General features: G+C 39.5%; 1 protein-coding gene across 1 annotated transcript in view; it reads left to right on the forward strand.

Moving 5' to 3' along the window:
* iars2 (isoleucyl-tRNA synthetase 2, mitochondrial) overlaps window positions 1-21,478 on the forward strand; it is a 102,085-nt gene that overhangs the window by 52,174 nt on the left and 28,433 nt on the right. Inside the window, exon 15 of the mRNA XM_048535559.2 lies at window positions 15,996-16,104. Coding sequence (XP_048391516.1) covers window positions 15,996-16,104 — 109 coding nt within the window. The remainder of the gene's footprint in view (window positions 1-15,995; window positions 16,105-21,478) is intronic.

The following is a 21,478-nucleotide window of genomic DNA, read 5'->3' on the forward strand; positions in this document are numbered from 1 at the left end:
ATGTGGAGCCATCTGTAATTGCAATTTGGTCCTTAAATGCCGAGTTATAATACAGAGTTAGTATAATCCACTTTGTATCACTCTTACTGCAGATCAGTAGACCAGCTTCCCTACTTAAGTGAAACTATTGAATGGTACTCAATATTGTAGAATTATTTTCTCTTCGCCAAGGGGGCACATATGCATGAGTGGTATATGAAAAGGAAGTAAAAACAGTTTACCTCCTGACCAGCTCTCAAAGGTGTCTGTATCTTGATAAATTCTGACAGCAGCAGCAAGTCTACTTTAACCTGGTGAAGTAACCCAGACTTTTGACACTCCCAGGATTCCAACTCATTTCTGTCTCCCTTAGTTGAAGTTTAAACCAAGTCAAAGGACCCACGTCAGTTTTCGATTATTTTAATTGATTAAATAAATTAACTATTTTTCTTGCTCACTCACCCTTTTATTCACGCTGCATACTAAATGCTAGCTTTCCAATTGTAGACTAATTATGGTAAATAATAACTGCAGAGAAAAAGTTCAGTACAGCTAAATGGGTGAGGCATTTGATTTTATTTTCAAATTGCTTTGTAAATGAAATGATTATCATTCCAACACTGCAAATCGAGTTCATTTGTGAGTCTGTCACATTGAGATACAATTGCAGTGGAACTAATTTCCAAGTAAGTATTAATTGAGGCTAAAACAAATTGCTGCAGAAACTCATCAGGTCTGGCAGCAACAATGTGAGAAAGTAGAATTAATGTTTTGAGTCCAGGGAAGAAGAGCCATTTGACTCGTCATGCTAACTCTGCTTTCTCTCCAAAGATGCTGGCAGAATTGTTGAGTTTCTGCAGAAATTTTTGTTTTGTTTCAAATTTTCAGCATCTGCATTTCTTTATTTTATAATATTTAAGACTATTAGAAAGAATATTACCTAAATAATCTACTATAGGTGTCTTCAATGTGACAGGAAGACCAGAAACATGCTCTCTTGCCATGCATACTGAGGGTAACCTGGATTTACCATGAAACTATGAAACATGTTCCCTGGATTCTCAGCATTAGATGTTCAGTTATAACGTTATGTTACTTTGAGAGCATTTATAAGTTGCCAGTGATATGCAAGAATCATTCTTGGCAACATATTCATAGGGCATGGAATATAGCAGACAGTTATTAACTTTTGTTCAGTCAAGTTCCTTTGGAGTCTGACTAAATTTAGTCATGGACATGGGCAAATCACGTAAAAAGAAACCACCTTCAGTCTTTGCATTTGCCATTCTCCCACGGTATATTGTCATCATCACCCCCTTGATTCAAGTGTGATGTCCACTGCAGATTGGGAGTTTCTGGCCTGTATCTTTGTGTGACTGAACATGCTAGTTCTTGATCCAGATTTCTCTGAGCATGAGTTAAAAAGGTCTATGAGTCATGGGATCCAAAGAACCACTGCTTTACCCTCATCGTTGAGGTGTTTGGACATGCAGGTTGGATGTCATGTTATTGCCATGTAGCAAGGTTCTCTCAGTAACTAATGTCAATGCTGCTGCAACTCGAGGACAACTGTAGAGTGTCTTTGGAGCATTTTCATTGTTCTCCTTGGGAATGCTGGCTTTTCGAGAGTTAAGATGAAAAACGAAACAGGACCTGACTGGAGATATGCTTTTCAGCCATGCTGATACAGTGTCCAGTCCATTATCATTGATTTTTAGGTTGTTTGTCTTAATAGTTATAGAGTTGACTTCAAGAAGGACACTTGTATTTGCTCAGCAGAGCTCCCGTTGAATGCAGAGAATGTGTTGAAATTGCTGGTGGAATTTCTCTGGCTGTCTTGTGTGTCGATGCAAAGTCCATGCAAAACAGGACATCTTCGCTTGCAAATTATTTGTCGTGTGTAAATGGTGATCAGTTTAGTTTTGGAACAGAGGCGATTGGGGTTGGACTGTTCCGTCTTAATGGAAGTTAGTAAGGATGTCACCGAGCAGTTGATCTTTGTTGAGGTGGGCAGCTGTTGTCAGATAGATTGTAAATGGTTTGGGGTTATTTCAAAGATGTGCCTGTCACGGTCCAATTTTTAAAGGTGACTATTCCAGATCTTACAGTCAAGACAGTTGCAATCATATCATAGAACGAAGAGGTATTTCTTCTCTCAGAGGGCACTGCATTTGTGACATTCTTTACCACAAAGGGCTATTGAGGCTAGGCTGTTAAGTATGTTTCAGGCAGAGACAGACAGATGTTTAATTGATAAGGGAATCAAGGATTATAGGGCAACGGCAAGAAAGTGGAATTGAAGATTATTAAATTGACCATGATTGCATCAAATGGCAGAGAAGACTTGATAGGTACATCTTAAGGTCTTTACTTAGCACAGTTGCAAGATTGAGATGACGTTTTTGGACATCCAAATTTCTGCAGCACAGTCCTCATATCCTTGCAATTTGCTTGAGTCACATGTCTTGGTCCAATTAATTATTGCAGTGTGGATTTTATTGTAGTGTTCTCAACATTTTTGTTGGATTTGTCTAGCAACAAAAAGCATGTCTGTGGTATCGGTGGAAGGTCTAAAGCCCCACAAATGTGTCTCTGGGGGGGATTGCTGCAGCCACAAGAAGTGGATGATTCAGGAGGACACCTATCGGGACTTTTCCTACTCTGGAGAGGAGGAAAATACCTCGATAGTTCCCACAGCATGATTTTCCCTTCTTGAAGATAAATGCAAAAATTGCAACTATGTAGTTTAAGGAAAAGGGCACTGGTGGTCTTGTTCCACCCAAACACATGGAATAAGTGTGTCAAGTCTTGATTGAACAAAACCCCGACAACTTTGAAAGCCTCAGCTGCAATGCCATTAGGGCTGGTAGGCTTTGTTGTGTAGATAGGGGTCATGGTAAGAGTCTTTTCCCTGGGATGAGGGATTTCGAGACTTGGGGTGCATTTTTAAGCTGAGAGGAGAGAGATTTAAAAAAGAAAGGAGGGATAAATTTGTTACTCAGAGGGTGGTTCATGTGTGGAATGTACTTCCTGAGGAAGTAATGGATGTAGCCACAATTACACTGTTTAAAATACATTTGGTTTAGTGCATGAATAGGAAAGATTTGCAGGGATATGGGCCAGTGGGCCAGGAGCAGGCATATTGGACTAGTTTAGTTTGGGATAATGTTCGTCATGGACTGGTTGGACCAAAGGGCCTGTTTCCATTGACTCTGCTATCAATGATGATTCACTATGGATTCTACCATAGGATCCTAATTGATCACCTGGAGAGTATCAGTTGCCATTGTGAATTCATGGCTGAACAGTAGTTGGAAATGTTCTTTGCAGCATTAATGGAAGGCATTGTTAGTGTTAAGAAGAGAGATACCAAACTCCTGAATGAAGAGGATTTTGTCCATTTGGGATTGGTCTCTAAATGGCCTGGTGTCTTTCAAAATGCTTTGTCTATTGTGACGGTCAGCAGGCTGTTCATGTGTTGAGCTTTTCTTTTCATCATTTGTAGTTTGGTTCCCGTATCGTCATTAGATGTCAGCCTTCAGCTGTTGGAATACTGCCCTTTCAGCTTGTGACATTGGAGATAATGGGAACTGCAGATGCTGGAGAATCCAAGATAACAAAGTGTGGAGCTGGATGAACACAGCAGGCCAAGCAGCATCTTGAGCACAAAAGCTGACGTTTCGGGCCTAGACCCTTCATCAGAGAGGGGGATGGGGAGAGGGTTCTGGAATAAATAGGGAGAGAGGGGGAGGAGGTGGACCGAAGATGGAGAGAAAAGAAGATAGGTGGAGAGGAGAGTATAGGTGGGGAGGTAGGGAGGGGATAGGTCAGTCCAGGGAAGACAGGCACGTCAAGGAGGTGGGATGAGGTTAGTAGGTAGGAAATGGAGGTGCGGCTTGAGGTGGGAGGAAGGGATGGGTGAGAGAAAGAACAGGTTAGGGAGGCAGAGACAGGCTGGACTGGTTTTGGGATGCAGTGGGGGGGAGGGGACGAGCTGGGCTGGTTTTAGGATGCAGTGGGGGTAGGGGAGATTTTGAAGCTGGTGACGTCCACATTGATACTATTGGGCTGCAGGGTTCCCAAGCGTAATATGAGTTGCTGTTCCTGAAACCTTCGGGTGGCATCCTTGTGGCACTGCAGGAGGCCCATGATGGACATGTCGTCTGAAGAATGGGAGGGGGAGTGAAAATGGTTTGCGACTGGGAGGTGCAGTTGTTTATTGCGAACCAAGCAGAGGTGTTCTGCAAAGCAGTTCCCAAGCCTCCGCTTGGTTTCCCCAATGTAGAGGAAGCCACACCGGGTACAGTGGATACAGTATACCACATTGGCAGATGTGCAGGTGGACCTCTGCTTAATGTGGAAAGTCATCTTGGGGCCTGGGCTGGGGGTGAGGGAGGAGGTGTGGGGGCAAGTGTAGCACTTCCTGCGGTTGCAGGGGAAGGTGGCAGGTGTGATGGGTTGGAGGGCAGTGTGGAGTGAACAAGGGAGTCACGGAAAGAGTGATCAATCCGGAAGGCAGACAAGGGTGGGGATGGAAAAATGTCTTGGGTGGTGGGGTCGGATTGTAGATGGCGGAAGTGTCGGAGGATGATGCGTTGTATCCGGAGGGCGGTGGGGTGGTGTGTGAGAATGAGGGGGATCCTCTTGGGGCGGTTGTGGCAGGGGCGGGGTGTGAGGGATGTGTTGCAGGAGATGCGGTCAAGGGCGTTCTCAACCACTGCGGGGGGAAAGTTGCGGTCCTTGAAGAACTTGGACATCTGGGATGTGCGGGAGTGGAATGCCTCATCGTGGGAGCAGATGCGGTGGAGGCGGAGGAATTGGGAATAGGGGGTTGAATTTTTGCAGGAGGGTGGTTGGGAGGAGGTGTATTCTAGGTAGCTGTGGGAGTCGGAGGGCCTGAAATGGGCATCAGTTACTAGCTGGTTGCCTGAGATGGAGACTGAGAGGTCCAGGAAGGTGAGGGATGTGTTGGAGATGGCCAGTGAATTGGGTTGTTTTGCCATGCAATGAAGGCTGTTGCACCAGGAGGTTGCATATTTCTGCATTGTTTCTGTCAATCTAATCCTGGTGATACAAGGGTCTAGTAAAGCTGACTTTATTTGCTCCTAGGGCTATTCTTTCCAAGGCTTGTGGATGGATATTTTTGCATTTGACCATGTCTGACATATTCCATGCAAGTGTGATTCATGTTATGGTCAGATGTGTTGGTTATTTGGCTGTGTTATGCAGACAGTGCTACTTTCACTGACCAGAGAGGGACTATCCCCAAACCAGAACAAGAAATTTTATTCCTACCACGTTGCAGTTCAGCCACAGCTTTTGCGGGCCATTCAGGTGAAACATCCGATAGGCTGCTTGGACTGTCAAACTTGTTCAAGTTTTTTCTTGTTTTGGAATTTGAGGATGAAAATGAAATTAATTTCCACTGAAAATAATCAATCCAGTACCTTTTATAAATTATTCTGGCATGTTAGCATTCCAAGTGTTTATTCAAGTGTTTTAACAGTCGTGTCCTTACTATTAGGAAGTCTTTAGGGTGAACCAATTTGCCATGGTTCTCGTTGAAACTATGCATGCCTTTTTCTCTATTTCTTGCAAATCTCACTGGGCTGAGACAAATATCCATTTGTTGAAATTGCAGTGAGGCAGTCTAATGCAAATATCCTCAACTCTTACTTAAGTCCCCAGTGAATTCAATATTGGTAGTATTTTCACTGCACTTGTAATTAGTTTACTTGTATCGACTGGAAACTTGCACAAGTGTCAAGTACATTAAATCCTCGTTACATTGCTACAATATGGAGGTTATGTGGATTAAGATTTTTAATAGATTCCTGTGTGTTCCAACAAAAAGTGCTCATTATGCATTTGCCATCCACATTGAGACTGACCATCAGCGCAAACATAAAGCAGGTTATTGCATTCATTGATCTTTCATTCGCATGTGACATTCTGTGATGATATAATCTTCTCTGGAAAATTGCCTGACTTTTCTAATATCAGACTGCAGTTCTTTCCCTTCAATGCAAATCAATCAAAAGTGTAGACTTTAACTTGGAGACCAAATAGTCTTTAACAAGGACCCCGAGTGAGAGACTTCACTAAGACTGTTTAAAGCTCCAATTCTTTCAAATTTTAAGTGAGCAACGTGCCTTCCACTACCTCTAAAACAAAATTGCCAATGCATTTGATATTTCTCATGCTACCCAGGCAAACAATTTTTAAGGTTCTAGCAACAGCTTGTCCCAGGACATATAATTGATGGAGCAATATTTTAATGACTGGCACCTCCATCCAATCTCAACTAAGACTAACATCAGCAACTGAGTGGCTAATAGTAAACTGAAGGTCTCTGTTTGTTGTAAATCAAACAGGATTGAGCACACCCCAAGTGCCTTGGAGTACCTTTGGATTGTAGCCTCATGTTTACTACAAGCACCTGAAAAAGATTTTCACAGAGACCCATGGCTATAAGACCACAATACTTGTGAACACAAATAGGCTATTCACCCCATTGAGTCAGTTCTGTCATTCAGTGAGATTGTAGCTAATCTGACAATTCTGAAGTCTATTTTCTTGCCATTTCCCTATAATCCTTGATTCCCTTGCTAATTTAAAAAAAAATCCATCGACATCTTCCCTTAGGTAAGGGGCCAGAACTGTTAAATGTTTATCCAGAAACTAATAACGCTAGCTGGTGATCCAGTGCACACTCTCCTACTTCTTGTCTGGTACTTTTCTGTATGCTTCAGAATACTATTTCCACTGTGTGGGCAGAGAGCAGCCACAGAAAACTCTTGGATTCTGTACTGAATGGGTCAATGGGGACAATCAGTGGTATATTTAAATCAGTACTCGTACAATAGTTCCCAATCCTGCCTAATATTCCATCTCCTGATATGCATCAATGCTGAAAGAATTGAAATGTAAGGAAGCTGACCCAGAACTGCCAAACCATGAACATCTTTAAAACATATTACATATGTGACTCAAATCATGCAAATCTTTTTGGTATTCTGCTAGTGTTTTCAGTGGTGCAAGTTTTGGCATTAAGAACAAATGGCTGAGCTGTCAGCTAATGCGCATTATTGGTGTTGAAATGATGAGTGAGCTAACAGCACAACTTCCAGGATTTAAGGAATCTCTGAAATAGTAGTCTGCTTGCAACCTGATATGCACTCTCTGCATGAGCATTGTACTTTTTCCACAAATGAAATTGCAAGGTCAGCTCAGCATGTGATTGTGGTCTCCTATATCAGATTGCTTTCCATTTTGTTAAGGACTGTGGTTTATAAAATATTTGCTTCAGGATTCAACACAGTCCACCCGTAACACATCATGGTGTGATTGGACTTACCCTTGTAAAGCTGCAAAATATCATTTTGCAATAAGATGATGCATGCACAAATTTCCAACATTACAGTCCACATGCTGCTTCTCCTTGTGCATGTAACAATTCTGCCTGTTCCCAAAATAAAACCTTTGTATGCCAGGTCCAAGTCCCATCATCTCATATTTACATCTTGAGATCAAGTATAATTATGGTAACTTCATGATAGATATAACCATCCACTCTTAACACCAGAAAGACATTTTTGGTCACAGTGAGAACGTCATCACCCATTCAAGAATATGTTTGACACAAAAGCATTATGCTGCTGATGCTGGAAATTTGAAATTAAAATAAATATCCAGGAATACTCAGCAAGGTCAGGGTTGCATCTTTTGTTAGACTCCTCACTGGTTTTCATTATTTTCATTTTATTCTTCTTTTAATAGATTTTGGTTCGGAGCTGTGAATTAGAAACTGTGAGCAAAATGTGATTTGTGGACTGTGGGTAACAGCTTGTGTTGAATGGAAACAGACCAAACAGGATTTTGTTTATTTGAGCTTGTGCTCAAGCAGATGGCAGATGTTGAACAGTAACTCTTTGTGAAGGAAATGATCAGTTGTCAGGGAGTGGTCAGAGTTTGAATTCAGTTTTGGATTATGATTTTTTTGAGAAGGAATCTGGTTGATGATGCTACAGAATGTATATTTGAAAGTTCCCTGATGAACCTGCATTCCCGGCTCTTGGAAATACAGAGAATAGAAAACTAAGTTATAAGTATTACTATTTTTAGGAGTGAACTGTATAAGGTGACCCTGATTGGCATTTTCAGAAAATCAATGAAGAAACTACCATCTTTGACTGTGGAACAATGCATTCTGTAAACTGCTTAAACAATCTGGCCAGTTTTGTTACTATCTTTTATTAATCCCCTAACTGTTTGCTTGTCTTTTGTGTGAATGGGCCTGACAACATAGAGCAATAAGGGTAGAGATTAAAGCATAGACCAAATAGATTACTCTGTTTAAATTTTCCCTACTATTACTATTGTTTCATTAACAAATTGCTAAGCCTTTTGTTTGAGATACAAATTGAGGTTGAGAATTAATTATTCCCGTAGTCTGGAATCGTTATTCAAAAAGTCTGGTTATGAACCTTGAGGTCAGTTTTGAGGGCCGTTGAAACGTAGAATCCCTGCATTGCAAATCGAGGCCAGTTGGCTTATTGAGCCTACATTAACCCTCCAAACAGCATCCCACTATCCTCCAACCCCACATAGTTAACCTACCTAGCATGCACAATACAGGGTAATTTAGCATAGCCAATCCATGTAACCTACACATCTTTGGACAGTGTGAGAAAACTGGAGCACCCTGAGTAAACCCATGCAGACATGGGGAAAACTGCAAACCCCCACACAGGAACAAGGGTCCCTGGTGCCGTGAGGCAGCAGTGCTGACCACTGTGCTGCCCGATTGGAGGTTTTAATTATACTGTGTTATGATTGAGACAAAGTCTGTTTTGGTTCAGCTGCCTGTTTCTGTTTTGTAACCCGATGGAGAGAAACAGAATTAACATTGGGTTTAGCAACTTTCATCAGGATTCCAAACTTATGAAAAGTTATTGACCTAAATTATATTTATGTCTGTTGCTGCTTCACCTACTGAATATTTCCAGAATATATTTAAACTTGATTCTGAAGTTAGAGGACATAAACTTCAATGTATGAATATAATAGCTTAGATTGTGAACTTTAATCTTATAGAATGACATAAATCCATAAAGACAGTGTGTGTAAATAATTTACTGCTGGGCATGTTTTATATTGACTGAATGAATCACTTAGCAACTAAATATTGATACGTAAAGTGTTAACATATTAAAATTTCTAAGGTGAATTTTCTTGCTGTTTTTTGCAGAACTGATACCACTTTGCAAGCTGTGTTACTGGCTTATAGCATATTGTGTCAAAGCATTTGAATACGTGTAACAATTTGATTACTTGGCACTTAGTACAGATATTATTGTATGGTGTTCGGAAGTACAAATGGATGGGTGTGTGGCTTAGTAGAAGGTGAATGGGCTAACACTTAAATGAAAGTGAAAGAAAATTAATCTTAAAGAAAATAAAATAAAAATTTCTATTTTCAAGTGAAATAAAAATGTAAAAATATTTCAACCAGTTTATTCGTAATAAATGATTGAATGATTACACTGTTCATAGGTATAAACAGCTAGAAAGCAGCACCTTATATTTGTATAACATCTCAAAATGCTTGATGTATAAATTACTTTAAAAACACGTTGGGTATGCAATAAATGCAACTGCGGTTGTACATAGACTAAAGGACATAAGGTGAATGACCAGATCATTTTTTAAATTAAAAGCTGAAAGAACTGTGGATGCTATAAATCAGAAACAAAAACAGAAATTGGTGGAAATGCTCAGCAAGCCTGGCAGCATCTGTGGAGAAAAATCAGAGTTAACAGGTTCTGTCCAGCATCCTTTCCTTCTCCTTCAAATGTTTCCTTAAAACCTACCTGTACTGCCGGAATCTGGTTGATACCTAGTCCTCCTCTGAAATGCTTTGAGATATTTTGTCATGCAGAATCATCTTGCAAGTGCATTTTTTTTTTAAACAAAGGGAGCATGCAGTTCAAAACTAAATTGTTTGGATGGTGGGACGTTCGGCTACTGTACTGCTGTTCAGTCTAAAAATGGTGATGCTTTGATTGTCTCGTTAGACATGGTCATTGTCTCACGCATGAAGTCGTGAATGCAACTTTCCACATGTCAGCCGAAGCCTGAATGTTGTCCAGGTTTTTCTGTAGGTGGATACACACTGCACCATTGTTAGTGGAGTCACAAGTAGAATTGAATGCTCTGCAATCTTTAATGACGGTTCCCATTTGTGACTATGTTAAAGGGAGGGTTTTATGAAACAGCCTCAACCCTCTGAGAAAAGAAATTCCTCCTCGTCTGAGTCTTAAATTGGTGCCCCTTTATTCTCAGAATCTGCCCTCTGGTCCTAGACTTTCCAGATGTTTTCCCTTAACATTTACCCTGCCAAACCCTTTAAGGATCCTGTATGTTTCAATAAGAACACCTCTTATTCTTCTAAACTCCAACGAGTAGAGTCCCTGTTTTGCCTTTGTTCATAAGACAGTCCTTCCATACCACGGATCATCCTAGTGGGCCTTCTCTGAACTGCCTCCAAGGAAATATCTTTTCTTAAATTGGGGGACCGAAACTGCTTACAGCACTCCAGATGTGGTCTCGCCAACACCTTGTACAGTAAGAATTCCCTATTCTTATACTCCAATGCCTCTGAAATAAGGATGCACAATCCATTAGCTATTGACATTCTATTAATGTCAAAGCCCATATCCTTTACTGTACTATGTGTTCAGCCACGCCTTGATATCACATGGAGTGAATTACATTGTTTGCAGCCTAGAATCTATGCTGATTGTGAACTTATCAAGAGGCTAGGATGGCTGATCCACGCTGCACTTTCAGTTTAAGATGAACGTGTTTTAACCTTGTCTTTTATATGAATATGCTGAAATCCCCGTCATTTAGTATGGGGATGTTTGTGGACTATGCTGCTCTGAGTAGTTTTTTTTAAATTGTTCTTCATTCACAAATGGATGTGGCAAGACTACAGAGCTTTAATCTGATCTGTTGGCTTCTTAGCTCGGACTACAGTAGAGTGCTGTAACTATTTAGTGAGCATGTACTCCTGTGTTGGAACATTACCAAGTTGAAATATCTGTTATAGATTTGCTTGGGAGAGCTTCTGGCATGCTTTTTTACATTCCTGATTGAACAATTGTTGTCCTGGTTTCATGGTATTGTAAAGTAAGAGACATGCCAGTCCATGAGATTACAAATTATGCTTAAATCCTCATCGATGTTCAATTTTGGTCCATTCACAATCTATCCCTTTCAGCTGTGTAAAAGATTAGATTAGAAACTCTTCTCATACTTAAAAAATAAATTGGAGTATCTCTACATTTTCATTGTGGAAACAACTGAGTGGTGTCTTGTGGGGGTATTCTGTTTTGGGTGATGTACTGAATCAAAGGCCTCCTCAGGTGAAGACAGAAAGTCCCATTATCATTATTTCAAAAACAGGAAATTCTCTCACTGTTATAGATGACATTAAATCCTCATCCAAATGATTATGGCCATTCAGCCAGCTGAAAACTTTCGATGTGCAGTTTAGTTTCCTTGCTTCCCTACAGACCAACGTTGACTTCCCTTTAAGATAAATCCATTGGTTATAAAGTGCCTTAGGAAACCCTAAGGATGGGTTAACATTAAAGAAAAATCTTTTTTTAGACACAACTTGATTTGGGGAGTGTCTTAAAGCAAATAAGTAATATAGAAACTTCCTAATTTAACATTGCTCAATTTCAGTAGCATATTGTAGTTTCCATGATTTTTATTGTTACATTATGTTGTTTAACTTAGCTGGATTACTGGACTTCTGAATCTTAATTTGAAAGAAAGATGGGTCCTATCTTTTTGAAAATCTTTTCTTGTTTTTAATGTGAAGTTCAACATAAATGGATTAATGACTTGAAGATAAATGGCTTAATACGGGGTTGGTAGAAAATAAGACATAGTAGTTGAGTTTCAAGATGCAATAACCTCTTTCAATACTATCATATTTGATAATATTTAACCGATCAGGTTAGCTTAGCTTTTAGATTAGCATATCTTAACTCCTTTATTTGCTAGTCAAAGTGCAAGCATAAGGCAAAGGTTGATTTTATTACTCTACATCTTGTTGTAAATTATAGAATTCACATTAAAATATGGCTTTTCAACAGTTTTTGAGCCCTTACCAAATTTTTACAATTCTTTAACAACAATATTAACATCTTATTTCGGGAATGCAGGTTCACCATTTAATAGCTAATCTGCGACCTATCTCTATTGCTTGATATCCCTCAATACATTTTGATTAGCAAGTTTATACCAATCTTATTTTTAACATTAAAGAACTGATCTAGAAACAGCTCCTTTCTGCAAAAGAGCATTCCAACTTTCACCAACCTTTGCTTCTATGAGTATTACCAATTTAGCTCCTGAAGAATTTGGCTTTTCTTTCTTTATTCATTCATGGGATGAGGGTGTCACTGACTAGATCAGCATTTATTGCCTATCTCTAATTAACGAGATGGCAATTGAAAGTCAACCACATTGCTGTGGGTCTGGAATCACAGGTAAGCCAGACCGGGTAAGGATGGCAGTCTCCTTCTCTAACGGACGTTAGTGAACCAGATGGGTTTTTCCAACAATCAGCAATGGATTCATGGTCATCATTAGACTGTTCATTCTAGATATTTATTGAATTCACATTCTACCATCTGTCATTGCAGGATTCAGAACCAGGTCCCCAGAACATTATCTGGGTCTCTGGATTAACAGTCCAGTGATAATACCACTAGGCCATTGCCTCTCCCAAAGCATTCTAACTCCTAGCCCTAGCTTCCCAAACAAGCGACATACTTGTTCCTTATTCGCTGTATTGTTTCCTTTTACTGTCTTGTAAACTTCAATCAAAGAAAATATCTCACAGCTAAATTCCAGGAAATACACCCCCTGTTTGTAGTGTTGAGGATACAGTAACCCTTAAAGTCCAGCTATCATTCAGGTAAATCTAACTAGTTTTCACTTCAAATCAGTATATCCTCCTAAATTATGATGCCCAGAACTGAACACCTTATTCAAAATGTAATCTAACCTGGGTATTTTTGAGGACATAAGAAAATAACATTTGATCCAGTGATTAGATTTCTTGAAGCAACTGATGTAACTTTGGTATAATTACTTTCTAAACCATTTTAGTTTTAAAAAACTGTCTGGAAGGAGGGTATAAATTGAATTGCTGATATAATTCTAAAGGTTAGTGCTATCATATTTTATTAGTTTTTATTTTACTGTTTGCTTACTAAAGTAAATATATCCTTATCATGCTATCTTTCATATAGGCATTTTCAGGAATGTGGAATATATTTATTTATATGGCCCCCTAAACTTCTAGGACTTTGGAAGAGAATTTTATCTCCATAAAGTACTATACCCCTCATGCCACATTCTTTTATCCTCCTCAACACCTCCCAATGATTGCAATGCCATGGCTAAACTGAAACCTGCTCAAAAGTAATTTATTTGAGGTCAATGGATTAAAAACCGAAAAGTGGTCTGCCATTTTCAGGTATTAACATTCCCTGTGATTAAGATTACTCTTTCAGATCATCGTACTTAGCTCTGAACATCACAGATCTTGTGTATGAAGAAAATTATTCGCGCAATCTTTTAAAGAATTGATTTATAATATAGTTAGTACCAATTTTTGAGAATTGTCCAAATTACTTTCTTTACCATTGGTCTTCTTCCCTTTCCTAATTATCATTTGACAGATTTTTGAATATATTTTTGTGTTTAGATAGATTTGTTTAATCTTACCAGACCAAAATTTTGAACTCAAATAATATATGTTCACCTCATGGAGATCATGGCATTTTAGACACCTCTTACCAGTATGATTGTGAACATGTTTCATATGTAAACTATATTTGTGCCATATACATTCTAACTTGAATAACACTCCAGCTCACCAATCTCCTGACTGCTCTTGTTGAACTATGCTAGCTTTCTGTTCTTCAGTGCATTGAATTCAGATTCCTCATCTTCAAGTCAGACCTTAGCCCTGCAACTATTTTCTGCAATCTCATTCATAGCTTTATCCTTTCTCGACCACCATATTTCTTTCCCTCTGATTTAACATCTTCCACTACAACTATTGGTGATAGATACTTAAACTGCCTCAATTTGGTGCTTTGAAACAACCTTCTTAAACATGTTTGCCTTTCCTAGACTTTTGAAAGTCCTGAAATTGACAAGAGCATTTACTATCTCCCCATCTCTGCCTGGTTTCCTGTTTATTTCATTGTTACATTTGTAAAGTTACTTGCCGTGTTTCTAAAGATTTAAAGTATAATATAAACACAAATGGTCGTTGAACTCCAACACCTTTTGTTGAAAGTAGGATTTATTTTTTTCTGGAGCTCCCTCTCTGTGATCCCTATTATGTTAAGATTGTAAACAGTGATTTAGATTATGACTTCTGTTTTAATGTATGCTTCAAGATACTTCAGTTTGAGAAATTCTTAGTGAGTCATTGCAATAAATTTATTATAATACATGCCGTTTATCTGACAAAATGTCCCTTCAAAACCAAAATCATTTAATAATGCTCATCTTCCAAACATTGAATCATAGCCGTGTTGAACTGCAGAGAGGTGTTAAACAATAATGTGTACTTTACATGGCGATTCACAATATAGAAAATTACAGGTGGCCAAGAGCGTCTCTCGTAGGGTGGAATGAATAATTAGCGGGAGAACCAACCCCAGGCAACTCTTGCATGCCACCTAGCAGTCAGATGGAATGCACCAATGATTAAGCAGTGGGAACAGGTTACTTGCCCTTAATCTTGGTCAACATTGTCATAAGGCAGAGATAGACCTCTGAAATGGAGGGATAAGATTTTTACAATGAAAACTAAGTCATTCAGCATGACCTATTAATATGAAGAATTTTGCAAAATACTCTTCACCCAAAGTGTTGTTGGCTTAAATGACTGCATGGCTGGTTTGTGATGCAGAGTGATGTCAATAGCATAAGTTCAATTCCTGCTCTGACTGAGGTTGCCATGAAGGACTGTCCTTCCCAACCTCTCCCCTTGCTTGAGGCATGGTGACCCTTGGGTTAAATCACCATTCAGTGTCTTTTCGTAACGTCATGGCAGCCCAGTGGTCCAGTACCACTACAACAAATTCACCTTTTGAATTGAGCTGCAGTATTTACCACACATTGTAAACCACTCTGGTGCTCAATGCCAGGACTGAACTGAGCTTCCAAGCCTGTGCCTTTTTTCCATTACAATGACTGAGCACTTTCAAATCCAGTGAATAACTCAATTCCATCTATAGCTCAAGCTATCTGATTCTTCATTTATTGCCCTTGTAACTGCTAGAAATGTTTAATCTCATGGTCTCTGGACTGTCTCCCTCTATTAACTACAAATCATCCAAAAACTGATGTCTGTATCTTGCCCCGCAATATGTTCCAGTCTCCCAATTCTTCAAATTTAAGATTCTTAATTTTCTGTTTCAATCACTGAATGACTATGTCTCTCCCTTATTTATAACTGTTTCCACCACGGCAATGTTCTCAGAGGCTTGCATTGCCTTAACCATGGCCTCTCTGTACTTTGAACTCCTTTTGTCCTGCTATTGGCTACTGTGTTTTTAGCGATCTCTCCCACTCTACACCTCATTTTCAAGTTCAAGACCCTTAGAAATGCATTGTTTGGCAAATCTGTAATGGGTTCTCCTAATATGGCCTCCTTTTGCTCTAAGTTAATTTCTAAGAACTGCATCAGGATGTTCATCTACACAAGTTCATTTATTTTTTTGGAAGAATTGGGCAAACAAAACTGTGAAGTGAAACCTGAAAAAGTAGGGTTTTGATTATTTGTGAGAAACAAATCCATTCTGCGTTGTTTATTCACGCAATGAAATTTTTAAATTGAGGTTTTTTTTCATAAATGTGAATGAATATGTTCTGTGAATCTTTTTGTTTAATGATTTCCCTTCTTATCCTAGATGTCAGTAATGTTGCAGATGTGTACCTGGAGGGGAAGGATCAACTGGGTGGTTGGTTTCAATCCTCACTGCTCATCAGTGTAGCAGCTGAGAAACAGATTCCATATCGGTTAGTATTTTATTAATCAAATTAACTGGGCTATTAGCTTGTACATTTAATATTGTATCACTTCCTCCTATGAACATAGTACACATAGAGCACATTGAACTTTGAAATTAATTCAGTAAATTTAAATGTATTATATTAAACCTAAATAAAGGATCACATTGTTATTTCTTCCCTTTGTATTAGTCTATATAAATCCTTCCCACTTATACTTATGACAATACCTGCTGCCATAGTGGATATGAGGACTTTTAATTTTAGAGCGACTGCTATGAAAAGGGAATGTGTCTTGCCGTCTCCTGACAATTTTATGCATCAAAAGTACTGTCAGAGTGAAGTATGACTCAGTCTTTACAGAATCGTATAGCACAGAAACAGACACTTTGGACAACTTGTCCATAGCAATCAGGTTTCCTAAACTGAGCTACTCTCATTTGTCTGTATTTGGCCCATATCTCTCCAAACCTGTCTAAATGCCTTTTGAATGTTGTAATTGTACTTGCCTTAATTACTTCATTTGCCAACTCGTTCCATGCATGTGTCACCCTCTGTGTGAAAAAGTTGTCCCTTGGGTCCCTTTGAAATCTCCCCTCACCTTAAACCAATACTGTCTAGTCTTGAACTCTTCTATCTTGAGGAAAAGACTTTGGCTGTTCATCTTATCTTTGCCCGTCATGATTTTATAAGCCTCTATAAGGTCGACCCTCAGCCTCTGACCCTGGGGAAGAAGTCCCAACCTATCCAGCCTGTCCTTATAACTCAAATCATCTAGTCTCAGTAATGTCCATGTAAATCATTTTTGCACCCTTTCCTGTTTAATAACATTCTTCCTACAGCAGGGCAACCAGAATTATACACAGTGCTCCAAATGTGGCCTTACCATTGTCTTGTACAGCCATAACATGGTGTTCCAACTCTGGTACTCCGTGTTTGAACAAGGAAGGCGATCGTGCCAAATGCCGCCTTTACCACCCTGTCTACCTGTGACACCACTTTCAAGGAACTATGTACCTGTGCTCCTGGGTGTCTCTGTTTGACACTACTCACCAGGGCCCTACCATTTAACTCTAAATCCTGCCCTGCCTTGTCTTACCAAAATGCAACACTTTGCTTTCATTTACAGTAAATTCCATCTGCTCATACTTGACCCACTGGCCCATTTGATCAAGATTCCCCTGTACTCTTTGATAACCCCTTTCACTGACCATAAAACCATCAGTCTTACTGTTATCTGCAAACTAACTAACCATGCTTCCAATTTTCTCATTTAAATAACTTGTATAAATGACGAACAACAGTGCACCCCGTTCAGATCCTAGCGGCTCACCACTGGTCACAGGCCTCCAGTCTGAACCCTCTACTGCCATCATCTCTCGTACTGTCAAGTCAATTTTGTATCCAGTTGGCTGGCTGTCCCTGGATCCCATGCGATCTAACCTTACTAACCAGTCCGCTATGCGGAATATTGCAGATGACCTTACTAAAGTCCACGTAGACGATGTCCAACACAGTACCCTTATGTATCATCTTGGCCACATTTTCAAAGAACTCAAATCAAGTTTGTGAGACATGACTTCTCAAACACACAGCCATGTAGACTGTCCCGAATCAGTCCTTGACTTTCCAAATGCATGTAGAACCTGCATCAGAATCCCTTACAATAACTTGCCACCAGTGATGTCAGGCTCACTGGTCTGAAGTTCCCTGGCTTATACTTGTCGTCTTTTGTAAACAATGGCACAGCATTAGCCACCCTCTAGTCTACCAGCACCTCACCTATGGCTGCCACTGAAACAAATATCTGTGCTTGGAGTCCTGCAATTTCTTCCCTAACTTCCAACAATATCCTGGAGTAGACGACCAGGTCCCAGGGCTTCATCTACCTTTTTGTGCTTTCAGATCTCTAGAACCACCTCTTATGTAACGTGAGTTCTTTTCGAGACATCATGATTTATTTCCCCAAGTTCCCTGGCTTCGGTGCCTTTCTCCACAGTAAATGTTGACATGAAATATTTATTTAGGACCTCATTCATTTCCTGTGGTTCCATATATAAAAGACCTCATTGATCTTAATGGGTCCTATTGTCTCTCTAGTTACTCTTTGCCCTGATATGCTTTTAGAATCTTTTTGGATTCTCCTTAACTTTATCTGTCAAAGCTATCTCATGTCCCTTTTTTGTCCTCTTGATTTCCATCTTAATTGTACTCATGCACCTCCTATACTCCTCAAAAGATTCACTCGATCCCAGCTCTCATTGTCTCACTTTTCAAAGCCTTCCACTTGCCTTTATGTTCCTTTACCTGGGAACAGCCTCCCCCCTCCACTTTTCAAAGTTCCTGTCAAATACAATCAAAATTGGCCTTGCCTAAGTTAGACATTTAACTTGTGCATCAGGCCTATCCTTTTCCGTAACTATTTTAAAACTAATAGAAATATGGTCACTGGTCCCAAAGTGCTCCCCCACAAGCACCTCAGTCACTTGCCCTGCCTTATTTCACAAGAGTGTGTTGAGATTTGCCCCTTCTCTAATAGGGCCATCTAATATTGATTGAGACAGTTTTCTTGAACACGCTTAAATTTCTTTCCATCCAAACCCTTCATACAATGGCAATCCCAGTCTGTGTTCGGCAGGTTAAAATTCTCTGCTGTTTTTACAACCCCATTATCCTTACAGCTACCTGCAATCTCCCTCATATTTGCTCTTCAATTTCCCACTGACTATCCATCAAAGTGATCACCCACTTCTTGTTTTCCATTTCCACCAATGAAGCTTTACTGGACGATCCCCAAGGAATGTTGTCTCGAAGTACTGTCGTGATTTTTTATTCACCCCCCCAATCAAAAATGCCATTCTCCCTCCTGTCTTGTCTTTCCTTCTGTCCTTCCTGTAGCATCTAGACCACTGAACATGGAGCTGTAAGTCCTGTCCCTTCTCAGTCAGAGTTGTACAACACAGAAACAGACCCCTTGGTCCAACTCACCCATGCTGACCAGATATTCCAAATTAATCTAGTCCCATTTGCCAGCATTTAGCCTATATCCCTCTAAACCCTTCCTATTCATATACCCATCCAGATGTCTTTTAAACATTGATATTGTGTCGGCCTCCACCACTTCCTCTGGCAGCTCATTCCATACATGCACTATCATCTGCGTGTTATAGCTATGATATCCCAATCCCATATTCCCATCCATGACCTGAGTTCATGTGCGTTATCTGTCAGGCCTCTTGCATTGTAACAAATGCATTTTAATTGATCAGTCTTCCTTCATTATCTGCCATATTCTTGCCTGACCTATCTAATTAGCTTGCTGTCTTTAACTTCTTTACTGGCTTCAATCTTCTCTTTTGTCTTACTTTTGTCAGAATGCTGAGTGAAATCTGCGTGATCTTGCCTTTCATTAAAAAATCCGATTCCAATGGTCTTTTCAAACTGTACATGAAATGTATAAGGGAATGGTTGGAATCATCCCAGCTCAGGAGGCCACTTGGCCTGTGGTGTCCCTGGCAAATCTCTGCAATTTATCTAATCCATTCCATGGCCTTTTCCATAGCTGACAAATTTTTGCTGCCTCGGAAAATTATCCAATATCTTTTTGAATACCACAATTGAAGCTACCAGCACCATAATCTCTGGCAATATATTGTACATTGTAAACGTTTACTGCATTTGCAAAAGTTCTCCCTCATGTTCTCCCTTTTCCCTTAGCCTTGAATCTGACCACCTCCAGTTTATAATTCTTTCACCAATGGAAATAGTTACTCTCTATCCACTCTGTCTACTTTACAGATCTATGATTTTAAATATTTCTATCAAATCTCCTTTCAACCTTATTTAAGGAAAACCGCTCTAACTTCTCCAATCCATCCATGCAACTGTAAATTTGTATTCTTGGATCCATTCTGAACCCTCTGTCCTGCCTTCGCTTCCTTCCTAAAGTGTGGTGCCCAAAATTGAATATAGTAATCCAGTTGAGACTGAACCAGTGTTATGTAAAGGATCACTTCTACTTGCATGTGTTTGTATTGTTTGACTTTGTTTACAAAACCTTGGATTCCAGTCTTTTACTGACTGCTTTCCCAACTTGCACTACCACTCTTAAGATTTGTTTGTATATAATCCTATTCTGTTGCGCCTGTATTCCCTATAGAGTTGTATTCTTTGTCTTCCATTGCCCCTCCTCATTCTACTTTCAAAAGTGTATCACTTCACACTTTTTCGGCTTTATATAGCATCTATCATGTGTCTACTTTTTCCATCAGGCTAACTGTGTCCTCTTGAAGTCTATTCTTTGCCTTCTCACAGTTCCCAATATCTATAAGTTTTGTAGTTGTCTCATAGCTTGAAAATGAGCTCTGCATGCTCAATTCTCGGTCGTCTTCGAAGGAATATTTAAGTATGTTGGGCCTATACTCAATTCAATTTTTAAAAAAAAGGATCATTTTACTGAATGTAGGAAGATTCTGAGGACGTTTAACAGGCTAGAGGGCTAAGAGAATGTTTTCCTCCATGGGGACTAGAACTACAAGGATATTTCAAAATAAGAGTTCACCCGTTTAAAATGGAGACATGGAAGAATCTCTTCTCTGAGAAATGTTAATCTTTGGAATTCTTTCCAAAGTGAGCAGTGGAGACTGGTTCATTGAATATATTCAGGCTGCGTTCATGAGGTTATTGTTCTACAAGCGAGCCCAAGGTTATGGTGGTAAGGCCATAATCTGATTAGCCCATCCTGTTCCTACTTTATATTTTCATGTTTTGTTCTTTTGTGTTGTACTTTACGGTTTACGTTGTGTATGATTATAGTCTGTGCCTACTGACACTTGATCCACACGACCCAGTTCATTCCCAGAATCAGATCCAGCAGTGCCTCAATCTGCATTGGTTTGAAATGTATTGTTTGAGAATATTTTCCTTAACATACCTTAGAAATTATTCCCTTTCTCTGTTTTGACACTGTTACTTTCATTGTCTATATTAGAATAATTCAAGCCTCTAATAAAATTGCTTTATAGTTTTTATGCTGTCTGTAATTTCCTTGCAGATTTGTTCCTCCATATCTTTCCCATTTCATAGTGATGTATAGAATACACCCAGTATTGTGACTGTAACTCTATTGTTTCTTAGCTCTAGTCCAAATGCTTTCTGCTCCTGATTTCTCTACACTCTCTCTTGATTTATTTCCTGACCTATTTTTCCTGAAAGCTTGTGTCCAGGAATATTTCGAATTCAGTCCTGCTCTCTTAAAGTCAGATCTCTTATTGCCAAAACATCATATTTCCATTTGATTAACTGCACCTACAGCTCAGCAACAATTTATCTCGCACTGTGCTTTCATTTACATACACAGTAAATCTAATTTGCATTTTATTGC

The sequence above is a fragment of the Stegostoma tigrinum genome, chromosome 9, assembly GCF_030684315.1.
Source record: "Stegostoma tigrinum isolate sSteTig4 chromosome 9, sSteTig4.hap1, whole genome shotgun sequence".
Taxonomy (NCBI): domain Eukaryota; kingdom Metazoa; phylum Chordata; class Chondrichthyes; order Orectolobiformes; family Stegostomatidae; genus Stegostoma; species Stegostoma tigrinum.